Source organism: Carassius carassius, chromosome 1 (genome assembly GCF_963082965.1).
Source record: "Carassius carassius chromosome 1, fCarCar2.1, whole genome shotgun sequence".
Lineage (NCBI taxonomy): Eukaryota > Metazoa > Chordata > Actinopteri > Cypriniformes > Cyprinidae > Carassius > Carassius carassius.
The window spans coordinates 36,116,451-36,144,335 of record NC_081755.1 but is presented as its reverse complement, the minus strand read 5'-3'; the positions used below and the strand labels follow the sequence as shown (position 1 = coordinate 36,144,335).

Sequence of the window (27,885 nt, the reverse complement as noted above, 5' to 3'; positions counted from 1 at the left end):
GATGATAGATCTGCTGGTGCTCTTTAAATCTCCTCACTCTGTGTTTAATAAATCTGGCCCCTGTTCAACAGGCCATGAATATTAGAAAAGAATCTAATCTTTTATGGGGAAGGAAGAGAGAAGCAGATATTGGCAAGAGAGAGAGCAAGATCAGAGGGTTCGTTGCAACTATAATTACAGGAGAGCATATTTGCTGTTATAGGCACTCCTGCTAAACTGGATATGATCAGGATTTAGTCTTGTCAGTGTAACTGTTAATTATTCCCTTTAAAGTGGACTGCGTATATCTCCTTCTTGTCTTAGCCCTCTTAGCGGCAAATGGATACAAACATTTATGCACACTCATCTTTTCACCCGGACTTTTTTTTGCTTGCTGTGCCTTTCATCATTTCATTTAGGCTTTTTTCTGCTTGCTGTGCCTTTCACTGTACCTCACGGCCTCATTTGTACGCTAGCCTTTTCTCAAAATACTTCATCTTTGAAATGATTGCTCATCCTGACTGCTTAAAGGAAATTAACACATCACTGCTCTCTTTTGGTCTGATTCACTTCTTCTCCCTGTCTTTGTACTTGATATGTACAACACCTTTAAAAAGTTTGGGTTGGTAATTAGTCTCTTATGATCACCACAAAGTCTGCATTAACAGTTTTCTGTTAATATATTTTTAAATGCAATTTTAGCAGCCATTACTTCAGTGTCAAATGATCTTTCAGATGTCACTCTGATATTTCTAATATTTTTGGTACTCATGAATTGTTGCTTATAATTGTCAATGTTGCTATTTAATATTTTCATAGAAACTGTAATGTGTGTTTTAGGGTTCTTTGAAATGAAAGGTCAAAAAACAACATTTATTTGAGACAGAAACCTTTTGTAATATTAAACTTCTTTAACGTCAGGGTTTACTGTCACATGGATCTTTCTTGCTAAATGAAAGTATTAATTTCTTCAAAAAATGAACTGACCACTAACTTTTGAATGGTATGTAAAAAAAAAAAAACATTCTGGTAACACTTAGGGACCAGTTCTCACTATTAACTAGTTGACCATATTCTACATCCCTAATCCTACACAATACCTCAATTTAACAACTACCTTACTAACTATTAATAAGCAGCAAATTAGGAGTTTACTGAGGAAAAAAGTCTTAGTTAATCGGTTGTTAATAGTTGGAATTGGACCATAAATTAAAGTGTGACCTCTTTTCCCAAAAACTCAGTTTTGTTTTTCTTGCAGTTAAAACTTTTATGCTGTCAGTAGAATGAAGTAATCACAAGTCTAGCAGACAAAATTGGTTTTCTCAATTTAGTAAATGCAAAAAACAAAACAAAAAGAAAACACCTTCCTTATGTTACACATATTTCGTTAATGTATCTTTTTTTTATCTCTCTCTGAAATTGTTTGTGTATCCCCTAGCACCCATTTTCTTTTTACATATGACTTCCTTGAACAGCATTATGTCTATTCTCAATTACATTAGCTTGTGGCACATACATTTTAAAAGGGCAGAGAAAGTAAGTGGGAAATGGTGCCAAAAGGAAAATGTAGTCCGCATGACTGTGCAAAAGCAGCAGCTATTTTAATCTCCATCATAGCTGTGTTCTCCAGGGACTTTTTGAGAAGGCTCTGTGAAAAGGACATGGACCAGCAGGTTTGGAAAAGAGTGGGAGAAATGAAAGAGAGGGAGAAGGTTAAAGGGAAGAGAGATACGAGCGAGAGAGAGATGGAGAGTCTTTTTCTGCTCTATCAGGGTGGAATAATTGGCACTTCATGTGGAAAGACACAGGCTCTCTCTTCACCCTCATCACTCTCTAGTCTTCACTCCTTGTATCCGTGCTGTCCATCCATCTCCCTCACAACTGATTAGAGTTTGAGCAGATCTCAGTGGTACTCTTTCAGTGTCCTGTCACACAGGAACCGAAAGACTGTTTGAGAGTGACTGATGGTAATAGAGATGCATACATGCTCATGTTCAATAAACCCACCAAGATCAGTTTATTCTAGCATAATGCATTGTGGGTGTTATAAATGTATGTGGATTTGCCCTCATGTGGTAAAATCCAAAAGTAGAGATGTGTACCAGGCTAGCATCATGCATGAATGATCATAACCTGAATAACTTTGTCCTGTGTTTGTCTTCATCCTTCTTCCCACTGTCCCCTTCCTTTTGCATTTTCCTCTTTGTCACCGCTACCTGCCATCCTTCGTCGTCCCTCATGGCAACCATTCACGTCCAACTCCTTGACCCAGTGAGCAGAAGCGAGCAACCCAAACCAACCTGACCTGACCGAAGCTTGTCCACCTCCTCTTCTGCCGTCTTCACCACCACTTCTTCATCAGCATCTCCTGATTGAAGCCCATCATCCTTTACCCAGTTCCTCCTAGTCAATCCTGTACACTTTTAAGGAAAAAAATATCATGCAGCTGTCAAAATTCACCAGAGCCTCAATTCATTCCTTAGAGAAAGTGTCTTGTGAGAGAGATTGATGATGTATTGCAGCCAAAGCCAACCGTAAATGCCTCCAAAAATGTTCTTAGTTTTACTCTACTCTTCTCTACCCACTCTTCTGTCCTTTATCTTCCCTACTTTTGCCCTCAACACCCACCCCCTCAGGCTCTGATTCTGAACATCAGCAGAGCCAGAGCAACTGAGTCGCTCCTCGCAAGCACCAGAGCCGCAAGCTTCTCCGGCCACCTGCCCTCCAGATTGAGAAAGTACCCCCAGGAGGGGGCACTGTCCTCTTTGACGGCCTCCTCCAACCAGGCCAAAGCACTCCTGGCTAGCCTTTCCAGATCCAGCCTCTCGGCTGAGACACTCCTCCTGCCATCCACCTTAAGACAACATCGGTTTCACAGAGAGCAGAACTTCAATTACTCAAGCCTTCCTCTTTCCATCTCCAATGGCCGCTCCCCTACCTCTCCGACTTCACCTACTTCCTCTTCCTCGCCCTCATCTCCCTCTGCTCTCACCTCACTGAGTCTGTCCTCGCTGGCCCTAAAACCCTCCGCCACCGGCAGCTTGGAGCAGAACAAGACCGAACCCAAGACGCCGACTCCAGACGATAGTGATTAAGGAGGATGTGGCTGGAAATGATCCATATATAGGATGTGGACAGCACTAGTAGATGAACTGAAATGTAACTGATATAAAATAATTTTTTTTGGAGGAGGATTGGTTTCTAAAGTGTTTTGTTTCCATTACTATCCCTATCAAGACGCCTTGCGGAGAACAGTGACGTAAGGCATGGAGGTCGGATGACTTACCGCTTTACATCACAGGTTCACTTTTCTTCAGTTTGTAAATGGATCCAATCTGTAAACCCATACCTACTCTGTGTTTCTGCCAGTTCCCCAAACTTGAGAACCAACAGATGGGCTTGGACACTCACCACCAGCCTGTTTCCAGCTCCACTGCACAGCCAGCATCACACCACCCACGGGAGGCCTGGGGAAGGACTCTTTACCCAAACCCTCAATCATTTGCCAAATCTCACATGTTGGAGGTCTAGCTGAGTTCGGTAGATGTCCATCAAGTGTAAAATCAAGACTGTGACACTATGTAAAACCAAGTAGAGTTGCAATAATCGAAAGTGAGTACTGTAGTAGTCGGTGTTTGTTGAGACGTTTTATTGCTCATATCTATATCAATGAAAGGAATGTAAAAAAAAAACAAAAAACAGCAAAACCTTAATGTTAAGGCAGCATCGCTCGTTCTAATGTAGATTTTGACTATCAGTCGTACTACTAAAGAAAAATAACTGAAATTGGTGCTATGATTAACATTTTGATGATTATTCACTCCCTTAAAGGGATAGTTCATCTAAAAATTAAGGTTCTGTCATGATCTACTCATTCTTGTATTGTTGCAAATGTCTTGGTTTATTGTCTATACAATGGAAGTCACTGGGGTCTTACATTGCTTCAGACTCCACTGACTTTAATTGTGTGGGGGGAAAAAAAACAATCTTCAGAATGTCTTATTTTGTGTTCTACAGAAGAAAGCAATTCATGCAGAATTCTCATTTTCCAAAGAACTATTCCTTTGATACACATACACTGCCTAAGAGTTTATTTTTGTTCTCATTTACACTCAAATAGGTCTTCATACAGCCGTTTTACATGTTTGCTGTAACTTAGTTGTCATGGCAACAGAGGAACTGTGGGAAAGTGGACGGCTGCCTGCTTTCTGAATCACTTGGTATGGGGTGTTGTTGTTAGGCTATTGTTATATTAAGTTCTTAACAGTCACAGTTTTCCCACATAAGGATATAGGATACTCCCCTGTTCTTGTCATTAAAGAAGCACAAGAAGCTAGAGAAATTATAATGTTCTGACAATCATCAAACATTCGGCACAAGCTGTCTTAACCTTTGGGCCTCCCAGATTGTGAAACCGACTTCCAGTTTAAAATGAACAAACAGATGGTTAGGTTCACCATGTAGGGGTTGCACAAGCAAGAAGACTAAGTGTAATTCCACGTATGCCAGTGGACGTGATCCATCGAGTGGAAGACATCTGTGCGGCAGAGCTTTTCCAACATCCTTTCTCCTAACGAGCCAGTCAAACCCTCCGCTTACTTTTCTATCAAGCCATAGACACTTAGATTCACTATCATTTGTAGAAGGTAATGTATGCCAGTTTATGATTACCTAGAATGGTGATACAAATATGAATCTCAAATCTGTTTTTTGGTTTCATTGCACTCCACAGTCATAGACTGCAATGCTTTTTTTTGGTCATTGAGGCTCTGGTTCTGCCCACCCATCTTCTTTTCTCATTCCAGTCCTCATGACATTCACACACTCACAAGAGTATTCCTATGTATGAATTTGTCAATGCGAAAACCTGCAGGTTTCCTCATGAGACCAGAGAATTTAAATGTGTAAAGGTGAGTGAGAGTGGAATAGAATGAGATGAATAGAGCAAAAGGGGAGATTTTTCCAGCTTTCTGACGAAACGTGTGAAATTGATTGCTTGTGGCGCGGGGGTTTAAACTAATGGCTTGAGCACTAGGTCGACTTCAAGAGTAAATGGCCAGAGGAGAGATTAGTGGTGTTACTCCGTGTCTCGCAGCCAAATTGGCCTGTAATTCATGTCCAAAATGTATAATAGTTCACGTAGAAGGTGCTGTGAGAGGCAAAAAGGTTAAGCGTAGGCTGTTACAGGCATGAGACCACCTTAATTTAAGCCATGTTTGAATTTAACATCTGTGAAAAGAGAAAACAAAGCTTTATTCGTAATTCATGCCTGGATCTGCTAGTTACACAAAAAGTTGAGCAGTGGCTTGCAGATTCCTTAAAATGACTTGTTAAAATGATTCAAACTTGATTCATACTTCAGATACTTTACACTCTAGATTTGTCTGGAAAGTTCACAGCAAGCATCAAATTCACAGCTCGGCCTCTTTAAGGACCCAGACTGAACTATTATTACAAACTAGCAAATGAGAAAAATTTAGCAAATGGTGCTGCAGTGAGCACTCTCAAACATTCAAAACGTTACCCTTGCGCCTACAGTTTCACAGAAACGAGAAGCGGGTTTCGTGCTTGAATGGAGATGGTAAGAAACTACAGCACTTCCTGTCAGGAAGTACACTTCATCCTCTTAGTAAAGCCACGGGTAGAAATTTGTGAGCTAAGAAAAGACTTTCTTGACCCCCCTCAGAGAATGATAGATAAATGCAGGAAGGTGGTGAAATCTCCCTTTTTGAAGAAGAATCTTTCTCAAAACATGGCAAGATAACAGCTCAGACATGATATATAAATACATCTTTAAATTTAAGTCACTCATTTTTCTCTCAACATGGTTGGTAAAAAAATTACATAAAAATGTGTGATGCGAGATTTACGTTTTTATATTTTTTGTTTTTTGATTTTATATGAACAGACATTGATTTGTACATATTTTTGTTTTTGTAAACCTGAGGAAATATATAGCACCCTAGAAAATGATTTATTCATAAGAGAAGTGTTTTGTATATTGAGTTGAAAATATTACTCAGTACAGCCCAGTTCATGTATAAAGTAAAGCTGCATCTAACCACTATTTTGTTAATTTTCTGAGTCGGTATAAGTGTTGGGTAAATCTGATAAAGCCTTTATCCAGCCAGCCAGCCATTCAAAAGAATTTAATTAATGTGATCCGAACGAAATCGGGTTCATTGCTGATACTTATGAAGCTCTAATCTGTATTGTGACCTGAGAATGTCATTTGCTAACTCTTAATTTGTTTGATTTGAGTGAAATGAACAATGTGGATATATTGGAAAATGTAAATGAACTGTCACAGCCCTCTTCTGTCCTCTAGTGGCAGGGAGGAAGTCTGCAATTTTATTTCACTTATGGATAGTAGATGTTTAAACTGTCATTGTACAAATGCCTTGGTCAAGGAAATGGTTGCACAAGTGTTTCTGCCACATTATGCATATTTTGAGTTACAGGCCAGAGTTTCCCCCGGAAAGACTGTAGGAAATAGGAGGAGCTGGATGCTTCTGCTAGTTATGTCTGGTTTACCAGGCCAAAAATAACACAGAGTAATTTGGAGAAAGCACATTCTATGATGGAACGTCTTTATGTGGAATATCTTACCAGAGCTCTTTAGTCCCTTAAGTGAGATTTTTTACTACATGGATGTATGGATGTTACAAAATTCTGACATTAAAACGATAATAATAAAATAGTAGAAAAGAGTAAAAGGGGGGCGAGGGGATGGAGTATGAAAAAACTATAGCGTGTAAATAAAACCGTAATTATTAGAGAGTCCTACAAAATTATGTCCAGAAAAAAAAAAGTTTTATTTACTAAAAGATGGAGTTCTTAGGTATATATTAAAAGTAAAAAATATATATATATTTAAAACATTAATTACAGCAATGCATGTACATTCTAAAAGCAATCGCACGGTGCAGATGATTAAAAAAAAAGTTATCTACATGTTTTTCTAAAAAAAAAGTAAAGGGAGAGAATAGTGAGGTCAAGTGCACTGATATGAGGTTCACAGCTGTAGAGTCCAAATAGTCTGATTTATTTGTGGCTCAGGCATGTCCAGTCTTACTGTAACCTGTGGTGATGTGGTAACCAGACTTGAGTGGCAAGCTCTGAGTGTGTTTAACTGAGCAGATTAAACTCAGCTCTGACCATCAGCGCACTAGTAATGGTGCGAGCCCTAAGCCCACGCTGTGACCCTCCCATCTCTAGAGTAGAGAAATATACCAACAGAGAATCACTCTATATACAAATAGGATATATAAACACCTATAGATACAGAAGAAAAAGAAATTAATTTGTCAGTGTGGATGCCATGATAACTTTGTGAGAAATGTGACTATTTATTTATTTATTTTATTTTTTTCCTGTGAGAAATCGTTGAGAGCTGAGACCTTTTGTACATACTTGCTGTGGTTGTGTGTCTAATAAAGTACAGCTCTCTTCTATGACAATATTTCTACAGAGTCTTACATTTTTTTGGTTTCTCATAATAAATGAAATGTGTCTTACTGTACAATGTTTTCAATGTTTTAATCAAATATCGAAGAATTCTTATCACCAGGCTGTATTAAAAGTACCTTCATCTCGGAGCACTTTTTACAATTTCATTAACGATATTAACAGCAAAACGTGAAAATTGAAGCTTAAGGAATTGTTTACATATTCAGGAGCATTTGTAATGGTACAAAAAATTATTTTTTTGCCTTATGTACAATTATTTGAAACATTCTCAAAAGGTTACGTGTATCCAAGCATATATGCAAGTGTGTGTGATGATGGGTGTCTGTTAGTGTGACTCTTTGTTTGTGTGCAGCATCTGTTGCTGTGTATGTTTGGCAGTCATTTTCTGTATCGCTGTACAGATGAAAAATGTTTTATTATATAAAGAATAAGACCAGGTGTTAAGTACAGAAGTGTCTGGTGGGAAGAAGAGAAAGCTCTGCAGGTAACCCTCAGTTTTCTTGTCGTGGATTTGCTCTCCGACCATCAGCTCTTCTGTAGGGTGAATTTCTCAAATCTGACAAATGAAAAATACAATTCAAATTCTTAAAAAAAATATAGATTATAGAATAGTAGGTGGCAAATTGCTCATGCCAGTTTACACAATAGGGAAAGTGCTTAAGGTGTATTTTGACACGATTACTATTTTGGCCCATTTTTACCTGTTATAATGCCCTCGATTGCCCCGTCTGTGACTTGGGGCTTCACCTGCCTTTTCTTCAGCTCTGCAATCAGGTCCATCTGAGGCATTTTGGGCATCATGGGACCCTGATCATAGTAGGAAAACATTTTCAGGGGAATAACTTCAGGTGTGCAGTTCCAGTGCAATGCTTTATTTAAATAAAATATCCAAATAGTAGATATATTAAACAATATAAAACAAACACAGTTTAGAATAACACTTTTCTAACCTTTTGTGGAGTGCTATCTTTCTTCTTTGGGGAAGGAGTCGCCTGTTCTTCTGCTGCAAGCTCTTGTTTCTTCTTCAGTTCATTGTCTTGTTCTGCTTGCTGTTGTGTGACACAATAATACACCACAGTTATTCATAATCAGTTGGTGAAACGCTTGCAGTATATTTGCTCAATGTAGAGAGCACAGTTCCTTTAACATGCTTTTATTCCTTTCCTGTACTTACAGTTCTTCAAGTAATTCCCATAAGCACGTGAACAATCAAATTATAACATCTTTGTTATTATGTGTAGGGGTTGACATGAACGTGGGTAAATGTTGCTATATCTCTCACCTTATAAGCTTTTATAAACCTGACGAAGAGTGGGAAGAACATGGAAGGCTGTGTCGTCTTCGGATTCTCTCCGTAGTACTCCACTACAGACGTGTATGCCTCCTTGTTGGCAAAAGAGAAAGAGTCAGCGGGACTAATTAAGCATTGTCAAATAGATTGTGTGCATTGAGCATACACTGTGCTCTCACCTGTGCTGTCTTGCCATCTTTCACAAGCAAGTCTAACATATCACTGTTAGCCTTTACAAACTCTTTCAGCGCCGGGATGTCGTCCTGCACCAGGAACTCCTTCTTGGTCCCTTCCATCCCTCTCTCCAGAGATCTCACATCCTGGAGCACACTGTCCAAAGACACTGAGATAACAAAGCAGTGAGAAAGAGAAGAGACTATGTATCCTATATATATGTTTGTACAGTAACTATGGTACGTCTTACCCACAGCAGCCTTGTCTACAAAGCGGAGTTCAGTGTGGAAGGAGGCAAGCTCAGGGTATTTCTCCTGCACCATATTCGCAATGAAGTGCATCAAAGTCTGTGTGCGGTCTGTGGACTTAGTGTCCAACAGCTGAAAGACACAAGAGAGTGAGACTGAGTGAGGACACTGAGAGATTTTACTGTGACCACCAAGGACAGATGCAGAAATAGAAGGTAGAAATAACGGTGAGGTAGTTGCAGAAGTTGTTTTTATTTTAGGTAAATATTCTCATGAAGAAATGAATCAGATCAATATATTTAAACAGAAATTATAATATGAATATGAATGTATGGAAATGCTTAAAATATTGTATAATTTTAAAGATGACTAGTTTCTTTTCAGTCTTTGTATGTAGTAAACAAAAGTGTGAAGAATTTTTTTAAACTATTTCAGACCAATTTCATTTTAAAATGACAAATAACCTGCAAATTGTCACTGCTGATAAATATTTTAATGAGGATTATTATAGTATCAAACTTTCATTTCTTGAAATGAAATAAAATAAACATTAACTAAAATAAAATATAATAATAAACAAACTTATTTCAGCATTTTTTTTTACATTTTCAATTGTGCATTTTCATTTAGTTTAGCTTGATGTACGAACATAACTGAAAATAAAACTGAATTAAAAACATGGATAGTTTTTTTCCCCATGTTATTTATGTTTTTGAGTTTGTCAAAAAACACATGAATTAAAAATAGGGTGGGGTAATCTGAAACCTTTGAAAAACTTGAAAAACAGAGGTAAAGGTAAAAACTATTTATAGGATATTTCAGCTACAGAAGATTAGCATGCAAAGTTTTCATTTCCATGCAAAGTTTCAATCCCTATTTTCTTCAGACTCCATTAGCCTATTTGTTTCTGCATCAAAGGCCTTTACATCAGAGGTCTCTCTTCATAACTAATACAAAGAGAGCTTTCCCAAACACACCTGGGTCTGAAACTTCCTGCTGTTATTTACAATACATACATAACAAAAATATAAGTTTTAAAGTTCCAGTCTACAAATCCACTCACCAGATCAAGGCTCTGCAGACGGAACCCATACGCTGCTCCTCTTTTACTGCTGTTCATGTAGTTCCCAAAAGCCAAGATGATCTGAAGCAGGAGGATGATAAGTGAGCTGCACTGAAGGAGCACACCATGCATACTGGACCTCTAAGCACAAATGAGGTCTACTCACCTCTAACATCTTCTTCAGCTTTGATGAAGACTTGAGGGACACGGAAGCTGCAATGATTGCATCTAGTTGCTAAAGAAACAGGTAGGGGACTTTTGAAATGACTTTTGAATAAAACATTAGAAGTATACTAGGTACAACAGCCAAAGAGTGATGTGAACTGACCGGCTGCAGACGTTTCATGCTCTCTGGGAAGTTGCCCATGAAAGTAAGGGTGTTGATCCGCTGAGCAAGGCGTGGGATTTTACCAAAGCGGCTTATGAATCGGTCCTCGTCGCTCAGGTCCTCTAGTGACCGCCCTTCCTTCTCGTAGTTCTGCAGTAGCTTCATCTCATACTCCGATGGGATAAAACGTTCCAGAAGCTCCAGAAAGTCCAGACTCAGAGACTGCTGATCATATCTGAGAAAAGAGTTTCAATGCTGGTTCAGATTGGTTTAAAGGGTTTTTTTTTTTTGGTGCAGCTTGCTGTTATTGAAACATACCTCTCAATGGCTATGCAGATGTCATTGGGGCTCATGCCTCCCTTGCGGAGGGTGATAGCAAGGTTTTTGGCTTTGTTTGCCTCCAACAGGGACACCTTACTAGGTGCCTTCTCAGCCACCTTAACCTTGAGCTTAGAGATATCTGTTGGAGGACCTTGAGCCTTGGTTCTAAACACTTCTGCAAATACATCCATATTCAGCTCCTGAGACAGAGAGAGTGTAATAGATGAACCGACTGATTAACTGACGAATTGATCAAGTATTTAAAGAGATAGTTCACCCAAAAATGTAAATTCATTTATTCCAAACCTGTATGACATTCTTTCTTCTGTGAACACAAATTAAAATATTTTAAACAATTTTGGGCCTCACTGGCTTTTATTATATACATTTTTCGAACTATTTTATTTTGTGTCCTCCAAGAGTCATACAGGTTCATTTTGGGTGCATTTCAAGGATTTCTTTGCTGTTACCCCTAACAGTTGCTCATCATTCAGCTCGCTAAACACCGTTCCTGTCACTTGATTGGGCTTCAAGGCCTGCCAGTTCAACAGAGGCATCCTAAACTTTGGTTGAACTGGTTTACGTTCCTTTGGTCCTGTGTGAAACAATGGAAGATACAGTCACACTCTAAAAAAATAAGGTGCTTCAAAAGGTTCTTCACTGCGATGCCATAGAAGAACTATTTTTGGTTCCACAAAGAGCTACTCAGTCAAAAGTTCTTAAAAAGAACCATTTCTTTATTACCTTTTTATAATCGGAAGAACCTTCTTTCATCACAAAGAATCTTTTGTGAAACAGAATGGTCCTTCAGATGTTCTTTATTGAACCATTTAGACCAAAAGGTTCTTCAATGGCATTGTGAATCATCTTTATTTTTAAGAGTGAACTCTGCTCAGGTTGCATGTCTGTATAAGTATTAACATTATTTGTCTGTAAGTATTTAAATTTCTTTAGTTGTACCTTCCCCTGTTTCAGCCCCAGGGGCAGGAGGAGCTCCTGGAGGGGGTGGTGGTCCAAAGCCAGGTGGAGGTGGGGGTGGTGGAGGACCTCCACCAGGAGGAGGAGGAGGAGGGGGAGGTGGAATACCTTCACATCCAGGAGGAGGAGGTGGAGGAGGAGGAGGAGGGGGCGCCGCAGCTCCAGGTGGAGGAGGAGGTGGTGGAGGTGGAGGGGGTGCTGCGGCTGGAGGGGACGGCATTTGAGAAGCTGGATCTGACACAGTCACTGTGAACATTAAACACATTATAATATCAACATAGCCAGCTAAATGTAATCATTTTGAGTACACTAAAAGCATAAAAGGGGTCACGAACTGAGAAATCAAAATTCCCTTGATCTTTTAATAAAGGTCAGTGTACTACAAAAACAGTGTGGATAAACACCGCCTCTGCAGAAGATGATCAACACCTCCTTCTACATCGCTGCCTAAATAATGAGAGAGGCAGACGCAGGTCTTATTTGATAAAATTAATTTTTGAATGAGGTGCCAGACCAAACCAGAAGTGGTCCTTCGTTTGCTTCATTCTACCATGGATTCTTTTACAAACAAGGCACAATTCGATGCAGGATTTTAAGAAAGATTTAAACTAATAGTGGATGTTATTCCGAATATATTGAATCCGTTGTCACACATCACAAATGTGAGTAACTGTTTTCATTAGTGGGCACTTCTGCTTTGTCTGTCATTACAGATCGTTTGATATGTACTTAGTATTTATGGATTTTTAATCTAAATCACAGCGGTGTCCTCTGTGAAGTATGTAAGCTGTCAAACATACACCACTGTTAGCCAATCACAGCAGTGGTTTACTTCTGAGTCTACAATCAGTCACGTCTATTCAAACAGAACCTTCTGATGAGGAGGTCAAAACAGGACAGAAATTACTTATTACTTCTAAATTCTGATGCTTTCTTGATGCAAAATATAATGTTATATCTTGATAATATCATAAGTAAACCTCAGAGAACAGTAAAAAAAAAAAAAATTAAAGTTCATGATCTTTTTAATTTTGGATTCGAAGCAGAAGGAGAACTTTTGCAGAAGTGCTCCTACCTGTTTGAGGGACAATTTTCTCTATGGTGACTGGAATCACTTCGATGTCCAAGCTTCCAGAGGCTGTGCGCTCCAGTCGTACTAGGCCCTTCTCCTCCAGTCCCCTCAGCTTCTCCTCCAGTACGGACTCCTTTTCACTCGCCTTTCTGATTCTTTCTCTCTCTACCTGTGAGGGCTGTGACAGACGCTCCTGCTCTCGTTCTCTCTCTCTCTGAATCTCTCTTTCTCGTTCTCGCTGCTGCAAGGTGCTTACTTGGGCACAGGACTCTCGCAAACTCTCCTGTTACACACACATGTAAAGGTTTGAGACAATGACTGATTCCCAATCTTCATATTCTTCTCATTATTCTAAGAATGTATGTATATGTATATATATGTAAATAAACTTGACCCTATAACAATTGCACTCTTTATTCTGTTACTATTCTAACTTGTTTTCTTTTAAAATTAAAAAAATGACACTCTAACTCTATCATTCTCTAATCTTTTTCTATTATTTTGTACGTGCTACGTGTACTTCATTAGACTAACTGAGACTTGTCACATCACTTACATATCTTTGTTCTTTTGTTGGTTTTGATTCCTTATATTGTCTTTATTTGCAAGTCACTTTGGATAAAAGCATCTGCCAAGTGACTAAATGTACATGTAATCTTAACAACTACTAGTATATAGTATAGATAGTATGCAAAGGAAGGAAAATGCAGTGTGGTACCTTAAGCAGTGCTGACTCTTTAGTGGCCTGCATTAGTTGTTGCTCTAGTTCTGCCATTTTTTCCATTGCTCCATTCTCATATTCCTGCAATCTGGCATTCAGCTACAACACAAGAATATACACACACATATGAGGAACAGAACAGCCCACCTGCAACATGAGGCATGTGCACTATGCAGCAGATGATTATGTGCAAATTGTATTGTGTCCGTAGAGTAAAGTTAACCTGTGCATTGGTCTCCTGCAGTTCTGTTAAATGCTCCATTATTTCCCCTTTATTTTCTGCATCCTCCAGCAGAGCTCCAACATCAAACACATTATCCAAGTACGCCTGGATCTGTACTTGCAACTTCTCACTTTCCATCTCCTTTAAGGACTGCAGACACAAACAGTTGTGTGGTACATTACAAGGATAATGCACAACTTGATAAATACACGCTGCATATAAAGCATCTCAAATTTAGGATCCAGTCCTATGTTAATTATGTCTAAGGTGCACGTTATGCTTTAATAAAGTATTTATCTGTTCTGTACACTAGTCTTACCTCTAAGTACTGGTCGAGACCCAGCTGGGTAAACTCATACTGAAGGTGCACACGGAAGTTCATGTTCTCCACTGAGTGGACCACAATGTTTATGAACTGCATGCAAGCCACCTGTGTAGAAGAAGATTTAAAACCATTCATAATACAAAAAAAAAAGAAAAAAAGCAAGCAGACAGTCACGTTTCTTATAACTGACAATAGATGTGATTCACATCAAAGCTCACCATGAAGTCTATATTGCTGTCGTCATACATGAAGTACTCCATTAGCTTCTCAAAGCGGTTCTTCTCTCCACTCACCTGTGAGAAGATGGGCCAAATTTAGAAGTTAATGTTGAGCTATTCTATGCTATAAAATGTCTAGACTTGTACTATAGTTTCTGAAAGGTATTTGTGTAGTATTGGTAGCGTAATTTGTGATAAACTACAATTTCTTTTTTTTGTTTATATAAACTCTTTTCAGAAAGGATGCATTAAATTGATGAAAAAAGTCTCAGTAAAGATGTTTTATAATATTCAAAAAGATTATTTAAAAAAATATATATATTTTTTGATCTTATTTAGAAAGGTTTCCACAAAAAAAACACTAAGCAGCACAACTGTTTTCAGCTTTGATAATAATAAGAATAATAATACACGTTTCCGAGTACACTGAGAGGAGGTAAAATATTAAAAAGGGTTCAAGTTTTTAAGAGAATACATATGGGCAAAGGAAAATGTATCTTGACCATATGCAAAACCTGACTGAACCATTTTATGAGGACATCCCATTTGATTAAAAAATGTGTATGTGTATCTGTATGTGTATGTGTATGTGTATGTGTATGTGTATGTGTAGAAGGCTGGTCATCTTACTTCTTTAAAGTTATCAAAGGCTGAGATGATAATGTCATGTCCTCCTCGAACCAGACACACTGCAGCCAACAGCTCCAGCACAAGAGCCTTAGTCCTATGGGCGGTGTAATGAAATGTATTACAAACTCTCACAACAAACACACAACCCCTACACCCCACAAAAAAAACACTCACCTGGGGTTTTTGTTGTTGAGGCTGAGAGTAATTTCATTGACACATCTGGGGTGAGTCATGACTAAATTGAACCCAGACTGTTAAAAACAAAAACAAAACAAAAAATGGTGATTCCCAAAGTTCTCCTAAAATGACATTTGAGTAGCCGAGTCTAGTGTTTGTATGTGTTCCTCACACCAACATACCTGATAATTCATGATAGCACGCAGACACATAATGCAGAGGTGAACGTCATCTCTTTGGGTGGCCAATCGGGCGTTTCGCATAGTTTTTCTGCTATGGGTCAAGTTACTTATTCTAATGTGAAAAGGTAGGGAATGAACAAAAGATGATGAAGATCCGATTACACTTATCTTAAAAAGAATAACATCTAAACAACTTGGTTTCTTCATTTTAGTCCTGAGCAGCGATCCCTGTATTTTGGGGTGTGCTGTAGTGATGACTCACCGGACAGTGAGTGCACGGGCCGCTCTGCCCACGCCATGTGTGGAAGAATGGTTCACATTTTTGGCTAGATCCTCCACTGATCTCTCTGACAACCTTCTGTTGTCTGATACAGATCCGCCGTTTTCCACAGATTCCACCTCAAACCTAAGAAACACGTCGGCACAGAATCGGAGTTCATTTTTAGCCCCACTGAAAACTAAACTTTCTTTCTGAGCAGCTATGGTTCCATTAAGAACCTTTAACATCCGTGGGACCTTTCCATTCTACAAAGGGTTCTTTGGATTTCTAAAATCTCCTTCACACTACACTATTACAAAAAGGCTTCAAAAGGGGCTTTTTAACGCAAATGGCATAGAAGCAGCATTTTGGGTTCCCCTAAAAACCTTTCAGTGAGCAGTTCTTAAAAGAACAATTTTTCCTTAGAGTAAAGAACACTGTAATAATCTAAAGAACGTGTAATGGAAAGTTTCTATAAATGTTAAAGAATCTTAGTGAAACTATCAGTTTTAAGAGTGCAATAGTTTTTTTAAGAGCTGTTCACTGAAAAGTTCTTTAGGGAACCAAAAGTTGTCCTTGTATGGCATTACTGCAAAATATATATATATTTTGGAACATTTATTTTTAATATGGCAAGTGAATTGTAGTTACTTCTTGTCCAAATCTACTGTAGGATTTACTTTAAATGGGAAATCTTAGACAGAATAAACATACGGCGCATCACTTTGTGCATAAGACAAGTAGTCCACCAGGACATCCAAGCCTTGGTTTTCCTCGTTCAGAAACTCCTGAGCCCACCTATAGAGTACAAAAGGAATATCATGATATGCATCTATGGAGGTTTTCAATTATTCAGGTGCAAAATGATATTTCAGGTTTATTCAGGAGCAGCAGCACGACATGAGAAAATAAAGCTGCCACTAACCCAATGTGATTGGTTCTCAGCGAGATCTCCAGCTCTCTCAGGACTTGAGTTGACTCCTGCACACGTTTCTTGAACTGTGGAGAAGGAATCACAGAGATAAGATGACTCATTCACTTCTCATCAAGACTCTAAACTGAGTTTTCATTTGGGCTTTTTAGGCAGGTGGGTCTCAGCACTGATGGGGTAAAAGAGAAATGAGAGTGTATGGAGGGGGTGAGGGAAAGAAAGAACAGAAAGAGAGTGATGTACTGACCCTGCGCGCCACTCCACCCTGGTCCTGGTAGTAGCTCTTGATTTTAGTCAGGTAAGCGGAGGGAGGGTTTTTCACCTGAAATCGCTCCTAAAAGACACCAAGAGAAAGAGAAACAATAAATGGACTGCTTTCCAGCTGTGATATTGAAGATATTTAAACTGCGTTTTGATGAAATAGAATAATATAAAGTTTGAATAATAGCATTCAAATGTTTGGGGTTTGGTAAGACTTTATAATGTTTTTAAAAGAAGTCTCTTATGCCCATAGTTGCTTTGATTAAAATACAGTAAGAACAGTAATATTGTGAAATATGATGTAACATAAAAGTTCAATTTTCATTTGGACACATTTTAGAATGTCATTTATTTCTGTGAATTTTTCAGCATCATTACTCCAGTCTTCAGTCACATGATCCTTCAGAAATAATCTTTTAATATACATACTGATTTGATGCTCAAGAAACATTTATTAGCAATAGTGAAAACAGTTCATATTTTTGTGGAAACCAAGATACATTTTTAGATGAATAATGTTCAAAAGAACAGAGTTTATGTGAAATAGATAGCTTACGTAACATTATAAATGTACTGCCACTTTTAAACAATTTAATGCATCATAAAAGCATTCATTTCTTACTAAATAAATAAAACATCTTACTGACCCCAAACTTTTAAACTGTACATCAATAGATACAGATACTTATTGATTTTTTTTTCAGTCATATTAATACATATTTCCCCTGAAGGTGGTATATTGCCTACATAATGCCCATAAGAAATACATTTTGTTTGTGTGTATTCGTTGTTATAACAACCTGTGCTTTCTGCATGCATAGCTACAAAACTTGCATCCCACAGTTGTCATAGAGACACAAATATTACCACAGGAAGTGCGTAGACAGTTTCACCACCTTAGAGTCTGACCTCATCCCTGTGCTCTTATTTTCCCCTCCATGTCTGCTCGCTATCATCCTTTACATCATCTCTTTCAACCACACACTTGCATCATTCTTTTTACGATTATTAAATGGTTCAGCAAAAATATATCCGAACTTAAGACCTCCTTTGCAAAACTTTGTAAGCCTACTTAAATTAACACCATTTACAGAAAGAGTTTACCACAGTTTTTTTTCCCTTTCTATAGGCTCTCCATTTTCTGAAACTGATCACAAAAAAATCCCCCAACCTGTATTTTAATTGTTATTTTATTGTCACAACATAAAACAAGAAAAACAGGTCAGATCATTCAATTTGGAGCATTTATAATCAGCACTTAGAGACACTTGAAAAACTTTTACATTTTCTCCTGATACAGTATACTGTATGTATGAATGGAGTGATTAATTAAATGCTGTTTTACTTTTAATTAGGGCTGGTAGGAGATTAAAATGTTTAATCTTATTAATTACATGATGTGGCGATTAATTAATCTAATTAATCACACATCAAATTTGGAGAAATTACGCTGAAAAGATCATTTAAAGTCATTGTTGTGTAAAGCATCAAACAGAGATTACAAAAAGTAGGCAAGAAATATTTTGTTTGATAAACTATTACATACTGTATAGCTTACTCTTTTGGACCATGTGAGTTAATGATGACAGAATTGTCATTTTTGGTTGGGTGAACTATATTTTTAATAATTTATTTTCTTAATTTTATTATTATTACTATGAAAATATTAAATAATTCCTTTAATGAAATGATACTCTAAATAATAAACTAAAACCGTCAGTAGGTGGTGTAAATGTCTTAATGATTAAGTCATCGAGTCATTTATTCATTCGTTTGATTCGTTCAAATCATAGACTGTATAAAAACATGGACATAGTGTCAGTGATGTCACCCGTAGACTCCTAAATGTGCGTTTTTGAAGCTTAAAGTGTGCAGAGTGGGTCGTCACCATCTTGGCAGCGAAAATGGGCAAAAAGAAGGGAGCTGTTTGCTGAAGCCACGCCCACCTAGCTCGACAGTGGTGACAGCAGCAGCAGCAATCCACCTGTCACTCAAGCGACCACGGCCTTAATTAGGCAGAACTTTAAGTCTTAATATAATTTAAACAGATGAGTTATTAAAAAATTCACCCCCTCACAGTTTTCATGAAGGGCAAAATTAGCTATATAGACCAAAATCATTTTTTGCACCAGGCTGTAAACATGTTTTTTCTGCTGTAAAGTTGGGCCTTTTAACATGGGGAGGCTATGGGATTGACTCCCTTTTGCAGCTAGCCTCAAGAGACCAGTCGATGAATTGCAGTTTTAGTCACTTCCTTGTTGGCTTCACGAGAGAGAGCGGGAGGTTGCCGCTCGGTTCAAATGGCTGATTCATTTAGGAGTGAAGTAAATGGTTCTTTATGAATGGTTCATTGAATCATTAGGTTCGACTTGAAGCGGATCATCACCATCAGACCGATCATTGTGTGACATCAAAGTACCGCAAGAGCTTAGAGAGCAGACGTCTCCTTGTGCCTTTTAATCACTCTCGCGGTACTTTGAGGTCATACACCGATCGGTCTGTGCAGCGCCACTTCAAAGCCAACGCGACTATGGCCAATGGTTCAACGCGCCAAATGGTTCACCAAATTCGTTCATAAATGTAGATAAAGAAATGAAATGCCACTGTGGGTTGCTCGGGGATGAACAGGTCTGATTTGTCTTCATATTTTGGTTGACAAAATTGAGCAAAACAGACAACATCGTGTCTAAAATAACACAATATTAACTTCTTAATGAACTGTTGTATAAGATGAGTATCACATTTGCACTTGTGTGATATTGCACTTACCCTACAGCTCGTGTGATATTTCTTAACTATGTGATGTAAATATGAGACAAAATTTCAATCGGGGCATTTTGCCCCATACCTTAAATTTTAGGGAATTTTTATTCTCTAGGCTCCATCACGCAGTAAGTTGTTGCTCTGCCTCATATTAGTCATCAATCAACTGTATGAAATGGCAGATGATCCACATAGGTCTGGGGTGGGGCAAGTGTGTTAAATGCGTTAATAATTTTAACACGTTATTTTTCTCCATAATTAATCTAATTAACGTGTTTAATTACCAGCCCTACTTTTAATCTTTCAGGCTCTTATATGAACTGGTTGCAGTTGCTTGAGCCCTGGTTACAGTCCTCAAATAACTTGTATGAGTTTGGTTTTTGTATTTGTGTCACAGTCTAAAGATCTCTTTTATGCTTCTGGTGTGTCTAAATGTAGTCTAGCAGATAACTTCCTCTCAAAGGTCACCTACACTGCAGACATGAAGTATTGGAAATACACAGAGAAAACTGCTCAAAAAATGCAATGCCTTATGCATTTCAATATGACTAATTCATGACATATTTCAATATGAGTAATGTCTCACTCTCAAAATGAGAAGTAAACGGGAGAAACGATCAAGATGCTCTCAGTTCTACTTTGCTGCCATTATTTGAAACGCTTAATGTTGAAGTTGATCGACTCACCTGATCGCAGACCAGCTCCCATTTCTTCTCATTGTCATACTGACTCAGAAGCTTCGTCTTGTCAGGAGGCAGATTCATGGAGCTCTGAGAAGAGAAATTAGGTTCATCAGGTGAAATCCTTTCTAGAAGAACTGTACAAACATGCTAGCAGACTCATGGATTCAAATTACTGCAGTATCAGTATGAATACACTTAGGAGTAAACACACTGCTATTCTTATTGGTTGATGTGCACAATGCATATCCAACCCAAAGTGCTGTATTTCAATAGACGGATTACATCTATAATACTGGATATCAAAAACGTAACCCAGAACCAGGCTTAAACTGTTAAACTATCAGTGTCACAATACTAATTGATTTGTGATGTTGATGGCTTGGGAAAGTCTGAGTATGGTTTAATGAAAGAGATTTTCATTAACATGTATACTGCAGTCTGATCTTAGTTTCAAATAACATCTGATTTGCCATTCACATTATGAATTTGTAATACTGATAATCACCATTTATATCAGATGCAAGATGTTGGTGTAACAGACATAGAGAAGGAAATTACAAAATGTGTTATGATGCAATTATTGTTCCTTCTTTGGCTTTCTTCAGATTGTTAACCTCTTAACTGTCACCTGTCCCCTATTCTACTTCACTATATTATGATTAAAAGCTAATCTAATCCTGACAAACAGTATATAGTTGGAAATCTCTAATACTTCTTATATATATATATATATATATATATATATATATATATATACCATTGTTTTTTGTTACAAATTATGTAGGAACTGAAATAGATTAATTTATGACAAGAGTGCACACTTGAGTGAGTGCACAAAAAAAAAGTATTTTTTTGTTGCCTTTTTTCCCTATCACATGTTTTAGAAAACATTATAAAGTACACTCACCTAAAGGATTATTAGGAACACCATACTAATACTGTGTTTGACCCCCTTTCACCTTCCGAACTGCCTTAATTCTACATGGCATTGATTCAACAAGGTGCTGAAAGCATTCTTTAGAAATGTTGGCCCATATTGATAGGATAGCATCTTGCAGTTGATGGAGATTTGTGGGATGCACATCCAGGGCACGAAGCTCCCGTTCCACCACATCCCAAAGATGCTCTATTGGGTTGAGATCTGGTGACTGTGGGGGCCATTTTAGTACAGTGAACTCATTGTCATGTTCAAGAAACCAATTTGAAATGAGTCGAGCTTTGTGACATGGTGCATTATCCTGCTGGAAGTAGCCATCAGAGGATGGGTACATGGTGGTCATAAAGGGATGGACATGGTCAGAAACAATGCTCAGGTAGGCCGTGGCATTTAAACGATGCCCAATTGGCACCAAGGGGCCTAAAGTGTGCCAAGAGAACATCCCCGACACCATTACACCACCATCAGCCTGCACACTGGTAACAAGGCATGATGGATCCGTATTCTCATTCTGTTTTTTACGCAAAATTCTGACTCTACCATCTGACTGTCTCAACAGAAATCGAGACTCATCAGACCAGGCAACATTTTTCCAGTCTTCAACTGTCCAATTTTGCTGAGCTCGTGCAAATTGTAGCCTCTTTTTCCTATTTGTAGTGGAGATGAGTGGTACCCGGTGGGGTCTTCTGCTGTTGTAGCCCATCCGCCTCAAGGTTGTGCATGTTGTGGCTTCACAAATGCTTTGCTGCATACCTCGGTTGTAACGAGTGGTTATTTCAGTCAAAGCTGCTCTTCTATCAGCTTGAATCAGTCGGCCCATTCTCCTCTGACCTCTAGCATCAACAAGGCATTTTTTTCGCCCACAGGACTGCCGCATACTGGATGTTTTTCCCTTTTCACACCATTCTTTGTAAACCCTAGAAATGGTTGTGCGTGAAAATCCCAGTAACTGAGCAGATTGTGAAATACTCAGACCGGCCCGTCTGGCACCAACAACCATGCCACACTCAAAATTGCTTAAATCCCCTTTCTTTCCAATTCTGACATTCAGTTTGGAGTTCAGGAGATTGTCTTGACCAGGACCACACACCTAAATGCATTGAAGCAACTGCCATGTGATTGGTTGATTAGATAATTGCATTAATGAGAAATTGAACAGGTGTTCCTAATAATCCTTTAGGTGAGTATATATAGCAATTGAAAGGTTAAAATCTCATTCTGTGAGAGCCATTTTTAAATCAGACACAGCATTAACATGGAAATGGTACATTAAAATCATATTACAAATTGTGTTTGTTCATGAACTATAATAATTTGGATTTTCTATGTTCAAATATGGGGGTGACAGATAAAGAGTTAAAGCCATATTTCAGACAAAAATGAAAATCCTGACACCATTTAGGCGACTATTTCGCTTTATTTCATTTTTAAAACCTACATGGCTTTTGTGGAAATTTTTAAAACTGTCTCAATAAAAGTCTGTGGGGTCCACTGTTGTTTCACAGAAGTCATACAGGTTTGGTATTACATTAGCGTGAGTAAATGATGATACAATTATAATTTTTGAGTAAATTATTATATTATGTACATATTATTTTTCACTCAAGTTTATCTTCTTAAGATCATATGCTGTGTCAGTCATCAGTCTGACACAATGTGACTTCCTGAAAACAGGGCTAAGTTGCTACATCTTACATTTAAACACACAAAAATTATTCATTATAAGCTTTATGTTTTGTACTTTCACATCAGATCTGGAATGGCACCTTTCAACCAAATTAAAAGGGTGGGGTTTGTAAAAAAAACAGTGTAAAGTTTAATGTAGAAAGGCTGTGATCTTGGGTGTTTCCTCCTAAAGCACTAAGACGTTTCCGCTCTGAGCATGGTTATTTTTTTAAGGTTGTGTGCATAAAGAGTGAAAGCACATTTAGAAACACATTGAGTGGTTACTGGAGGAACAGAGAGAGCGGGGTGGGGTGGGGGTGTTGGACTAACTGTGGTCTACTGGTGCAAGAGAGTGAATAAAGTCGAGACTAGATAAAGTTGGTATTATAAATAAAGCACAGTTCAGGGCTTATGTTATTAGCCTTTAATAAAGACATCACTCTGAAGTGTGACCTTGTAATGCATATATATCCATTAGAACACAATAGCAATCTAATCAGAGTAGTAGTTACTTGAATTTATGGGGTCAAGGACAAAATTGCAAGGATCGTCCCAAACTCCTTCATACAGTACTTTACAGTTTGGTTGTGCCCACTGTGCGTAAACAAATAAGAGTATGCTCAGAAACATCAAATGGCCATTTGTTATATGGAAGTGCTTTTTTTTTTTACTTTGGTAAAATTATAATGTTATTTTGAGAAGTTAAAAACAAGAAACAAAATCATACTGTGAGATTTAAGTCACATTTATGAGAAGTCACAATATTTATTGTGAAATGGAAAACAGGCTTATAATGTGTTGCTGAAGTGGACCCAAATGGAAGATAACTGAGCTTCCTTTAGGAATCAGTTATATGATTCAACATCTTGCTAAACAAAAGGGATGGCATATGAAAGTGTTGTCTTGCAGTGAAGCGAAAGACGTAACAAAAGTCAGTCGTCACCGAAAATACCTCTTTTTATCTTATGACTTCTCTTAAGAAGTTGCCTAATTTGTCATCCCACCACTGCCATTTCCTATCTACCAAAAGCCCATGTGGAACTAAAGTGCATTAAGTCAGAAGTGTTTTTCCAAATGTTACTTCATTTTGCATTTCAGGGGGAAGAATGCATTTGATTTGAAATGTTCATATTGTATTTGATTTTCTTCTTAGATGATCACTGGCTATGCGTCAAGAATACAAGAAGTGCCTGTGTGTGTGTTTTTCTACAGCTAGTAATTAGATTCCAAAAATGCAAAGACAGAGAATCTAATACTGTTGTAGTTCCTAGCATGGCTGTTTTTTTAAATCAGAACAGGAAGTATCAAGATTAGCCGCTTTTGCTGTGTTGGTATATAATGTTTATAAAGAACTCACCAAAACCACACTGAAGCGTTCTTCTAGCTCTTCTTCAGGAGGCATGGGTAGTTTAGTAGGGGCACATTTCTTTTTGGATGTGGTGGGAGCAGCGTTTGAGCCTCCTGTTGAGCCTTTGGCCTCAGTCCCATCCACCTGCTCCAACCCGCCGGCTGCGTTACCCATCACAACTTTCCTTAGGAATTCCAGGATACTGAACTCTTTCTGGATCAACCACTGGCAATTCCAAAAGACCAAACTCTGGAGAAACCCAGACAAACCTCTCTGCAATCCACAGGTAACAATCCACTGTTACTCAGATCCAGTATAGGTGGAAGCACATGGAGTCTTTTAGGACATGCTGTCAGAGAGATACCTTTCAAACTGAAAACTGTGTGCAGGACGGTGCACTTGATTGTGAAGAAGCTCTCAATAAGGATGAGAAATTGGTCAAACTCACAATCAGAAAATTCCTCAGATTTCAAAATGGAGGGTAAAAAGAACCTTTACTTAGTCAAAAAAGGAAGAGCCTCTGTTTATACTTTCACAATAAAGACAATAGAGGTCCCTTTGAAAGTTCAGCTCTTCAGCCTCTTAGTGTGGCTGAGTGTGTTGATTACCAGCGTAGCAGGCCTTTTCTCCAGTTGTCTGCCTATCATGTGAGTGCTTCAGATGTTGGAGCATCTTCCTTTATGTCCACCCCCTCTGATCAAGCCTGCAGAAGTTTCTTCCAGAAGAATATACAGATGTTGGCAAATTTAGATGAAGGCACCTGTCCGAGCACACTGGTGTGTGTTACAGAAATGAGAGAGAAGCAGTTGTGACAGCAGGAGGAAACCACAGAAAAAAGCAGAAGCATCCACGCTTCCTGTGTACCTCGCACTAGAGAGAGAGAGAGAACGCTGGGTGTGTCGGTTTAAATTCTGTTTATATTTAAAACAATATGATGATCTAAAACATATCACACCACTCGTGCATATTATGCACTGTATGTATCTTACGACACTGATGCTGTTGATCAGGGCTGGTTGTCACAAGGCTACTTGTTTTCTCAATCTAGCCTAATATTTTTTTTTATTTATTTTTTATTTTTTTGGCCTAAAGCATTAATAAGTCTCAGTTAATTTCAACATTTACTTAACATAAATAAAATCAAAAATTGACTCTGTTCATATTATTTCATGGACCTGAGCTAACAAGAACAGTTGTGTTTTCATTAACCAGTACATTTATTGATAAATACTGTAACAAATATATTGTAGATTGATAGTTAACATAAGTTAATACATAAACTACCATTAGCTAATTGGGCCTTACTGCACTGTACGGATCAACAATTTGACTTTTTTATATTTTTTATTTGACAGATTATCATATTTGTCTAATGTTGTATATTAATATTTAATTTATTCATTGTATTTTAATTTAATTTATTAAATATTTATAACTGATTTAATTTAATATTTATTGTTGTGTTCTGCTGGTCAAAAATATATTACTGTTTAAATTTTACTAAAGAAATCCGATAGTACACTATTTAATGTACAAAATTATTATTTTATTTTTTCTTCTCTGGCAGTAACAGCGTAAATGTTCTATAGCTTTTTCAAAGCCAAGACTTTAAGTTTTATACAGAAATTATTATAAATTACGTTCAAAAACAGACACACAGACAGGCAGACAGAGACAGACAGACAGAGAGAGATAGACAGACAGACAGACAGACAGAGAGAGATAGAAAGAAGGAGATTGATAGATAGACTCACAGACAGACAGAGATAGACAGACAGAGATAGATAGACAGACAGACAGACAGAGATAGAAGGACAGACAGACAGAGAGAGATAGAAAGAAAGGAGATTGATAGATAGACTCACAGACAGACAGAGATAGACAGACAGAGATAGATAGACAGACAGAGAGAGATAGAGAGATAGACAGAAAGGAGATAGACAGACAGACAGACAGAGATAGATAGACAGACAGAGATAGACAGACAGACAGACAGACAGAGACAGACAGAGATAGATGGACAGACAGACAGACAGAGAGATATAGACAGAAAGGAGATTGATAGATAGACAGACAAAGATAGACAGATAGACAGACAGAGATAGACAGACAGACAGAGATAGATAGATAGACAGACAGACAGACAGACAGACAAAGATAGATAGACAGAAAGACAGACAGACAGCGATAGATAGATAGACAGACATACAGAGACAGACAGACAGACAGACAGACAGACAGACAGACAGAGATAGATAGACAGACAGAGACAGACAGACAGACAGAGATAGACAGACAGAGATAGATGGACAGACAGACAGAGATAGACAGACAGACAGACAGACAGAGAGAGATAGACAGAAAGGAGATTGATAGATAGACAGACAAAGTTAGACAGATAGACAGACAGAGATAGACAGACAGACAGACAGACAAAGATAGATAGACAGAAAGACAGACAGACAGGGAAAAAGATAGATAGACAGACATACAGAGACAGACAGACAGACAGAGAGAGATAGACAGACAGACAGAGATAGAGAGACAGAGAAAGACAGACAGAGATAGATAGACAGACAGACAGACATACAGAGAGAGATAGACAGACAGACAGACAGACAGAAAGAGATAGACAGAAAGACAGACAGACAGAGAGACAGACATACAGAGAGGGATAGACAGACAGACAGACAGACAGACAGACAGACAGAAAGAGATAGACAGAAAGACAGACAGACACAGAGATAGACAGACAGAGAGAGATAGACAGAAAGACAGACAGACAGACAGAGATAGATAGACATACAGACAGACAGACAGACAGACAGAGAGAGATAGATAGACAGACAGACAGACATACAGAGAGAGTTAGACAGAAAGACAGACAGACAGACAGAAAGAGATAGACAAAAAGACAGACAAACAGACAGATAGACAGACAGAAAGACAGACAGACAGAGATAGATAGACAGACAGACAGATGTACAGAGAGAGATAGACAGAAAGACAGACAGACAGAGACAGACAGACAGACATACAGACAGACAGAGATAGACAGACAGACAGACAGACAGACAGAGAGAGATAGATAGAAAGACAGACAGACAGAGATAGACAGACATACAGACAGACAGACAGACAGACAGAGAGAGATAGATAGAAAGACAGACAGACAGAGATAGACAGACATACAGACAGACAGAGATAGACAGACATACACAGACAGAGAGACAGACAGACAGACAGACAGAGATAGACAGACATACAGACAGACAGAGAGAGATAGACAGACAGACAGACAGACAGACAGAGAGAGATAAACAGACAGACAGAGAGAGATAAACAGACAGACAGACAGAGATAGATAGATAGATAGATAGAAAGACAGACAGACAGAGAGAGATAGACAGACAGACAGAGATAGACAGACAGACATACAGACAGACAGAGATAGAGACAGAGAAAGACAGACAGAGATAGATAGACAGACAGACAGACAGACAGACAGACAGAGAGAGATAGACAGACAGACAGAGATAGACAGACAGACATACAGACAGACAGAGATAGAGACAGAGAAAGACAGACAGAGATAGATAGACAGACAGACAGACAGACATACAGAGAGAGATAGACAG

At 38.3% G+C, this 27,885-nt stretch overlaps 2 protein-coding genes and 1 long non-coding RNA gene across 16 annotated transcripts in view; 2 read left to right on the top strand and 1 right to left on the bottom strand.

The window, feature by feature from the left end:
- Positions 1–8,925, top strand: part of srcin1a (SRC kinase signaling inhibitor 1a) — a 113,801-nt gene extending 104,876 nt beyond the window's left edge. For 11 of the 13 annotated variants that reach the window (XM_059557601.1, XM_059557626.1, XM_059557573.1 and 8 more), the window contains one exon: positions 8,691–8,925. In XM_059557601.1, coding sequence (XP_059413584.1) covers positions 8,691–8,702 — 12 coding nt within the window. In that variant the 3' untranslated portion in view covers positions 8,703–8,925. Of the gene's footprint in view, positions 1–2,251; positions 2,612–8,690 lie in introns of those variants that run through there. The other 2 variants (XM_059557587.1, XM_059557658.1) reach the window with 1 other exon arrangement.
- LOC132148904 (uncharacterized) lies at positions 3,074–7,439 on the top strand. The gene is made up of 2 exons (XR_009434977.1): positions 3,074–6,080; positions 6,111–7,439. It is a non-coding gene; the product is annotated as an uncharacterized LOC132148904 (long non-coding RNA).
- Positions 6,944–25,118, bottom strand: LOC132148895 (formin-like protein 1). 2 transcript variants are annotated; one of them, XM_059557679.1, is made up of 26 exons: positions 24,257–25,115; positions 20,301–20,384; positions 16,838–16,924; positions 16,585–16,658; positions 16,374–16,457; positions 15,663–15,806; positions 15,401–15,512; positions 15,216–15,292; positions 15,042–15,135; positions 14,412–14,486; positions 14,188–14,298; positions 13,869–14,018; positions 13,643–13,744; positions 12,928–13,207; positions 11,835–12,098; positions 11,345–11,469; positions 10,872–11,074; positions 10,554–10,788; positions 10,392–10,460; positions 10,226–10,306; positions 9,165–9,294; positions 8,920–9,083; positions 8,732–8,833; positions 8,400–8,498; positions 8,151–8,256; positions 6,944–8,005 (listed from the first exon to the last, which is right to left on the bottom strand). In XM_059557679.1, exons 1-26 carry the CDS (start codon positions 24,419–24,421, stop codon positions 7,941–7,943), a joined length of 3,282 nt encoding a protein of 1,093 aa, XP_059413662.1. In that variant the 5' UTR covers positions 24,422–25,115; the 3' UTR covers positions 6,944–7,940. The 2 variants fall into 2 exon arrangements, with proteins under 2 accessions (XP_059413662.1, XP_059413653.1); XM_059557670.1 differs by having other exon boundaries at positions 8,920–9,294; positions 24,257–25,118.
- Positions 25,119–27,885: the final 2,767 nt, after the last annotated feature.

Excerpts from the sequence above, each read along its gene's own strand:
- LOC132148895 (XM_059557670.1), bottom strand. The coding sequence starts at position 24,421 with ATGGGTAACGCAGCCGGCGGGTTGGAGCAGGTGGATGGGACTGAGGCC. Across the intron at positions 16,925-20,300 it reads GGGAGCTGGTCTGCGATCAG|GAGCGATTTCAGGTGAAAAA; the intron begins GTGAGTCGATCA and ends GGTGTCTTTTAG. Across the intron at positions 8,006-8,150 it reads AATCGAGGGCATTATAACAG|ATTTGAGAAATTCACCCTAC; the intron begins GTAAAAATGGGC and ends TTCATTTGTCAG.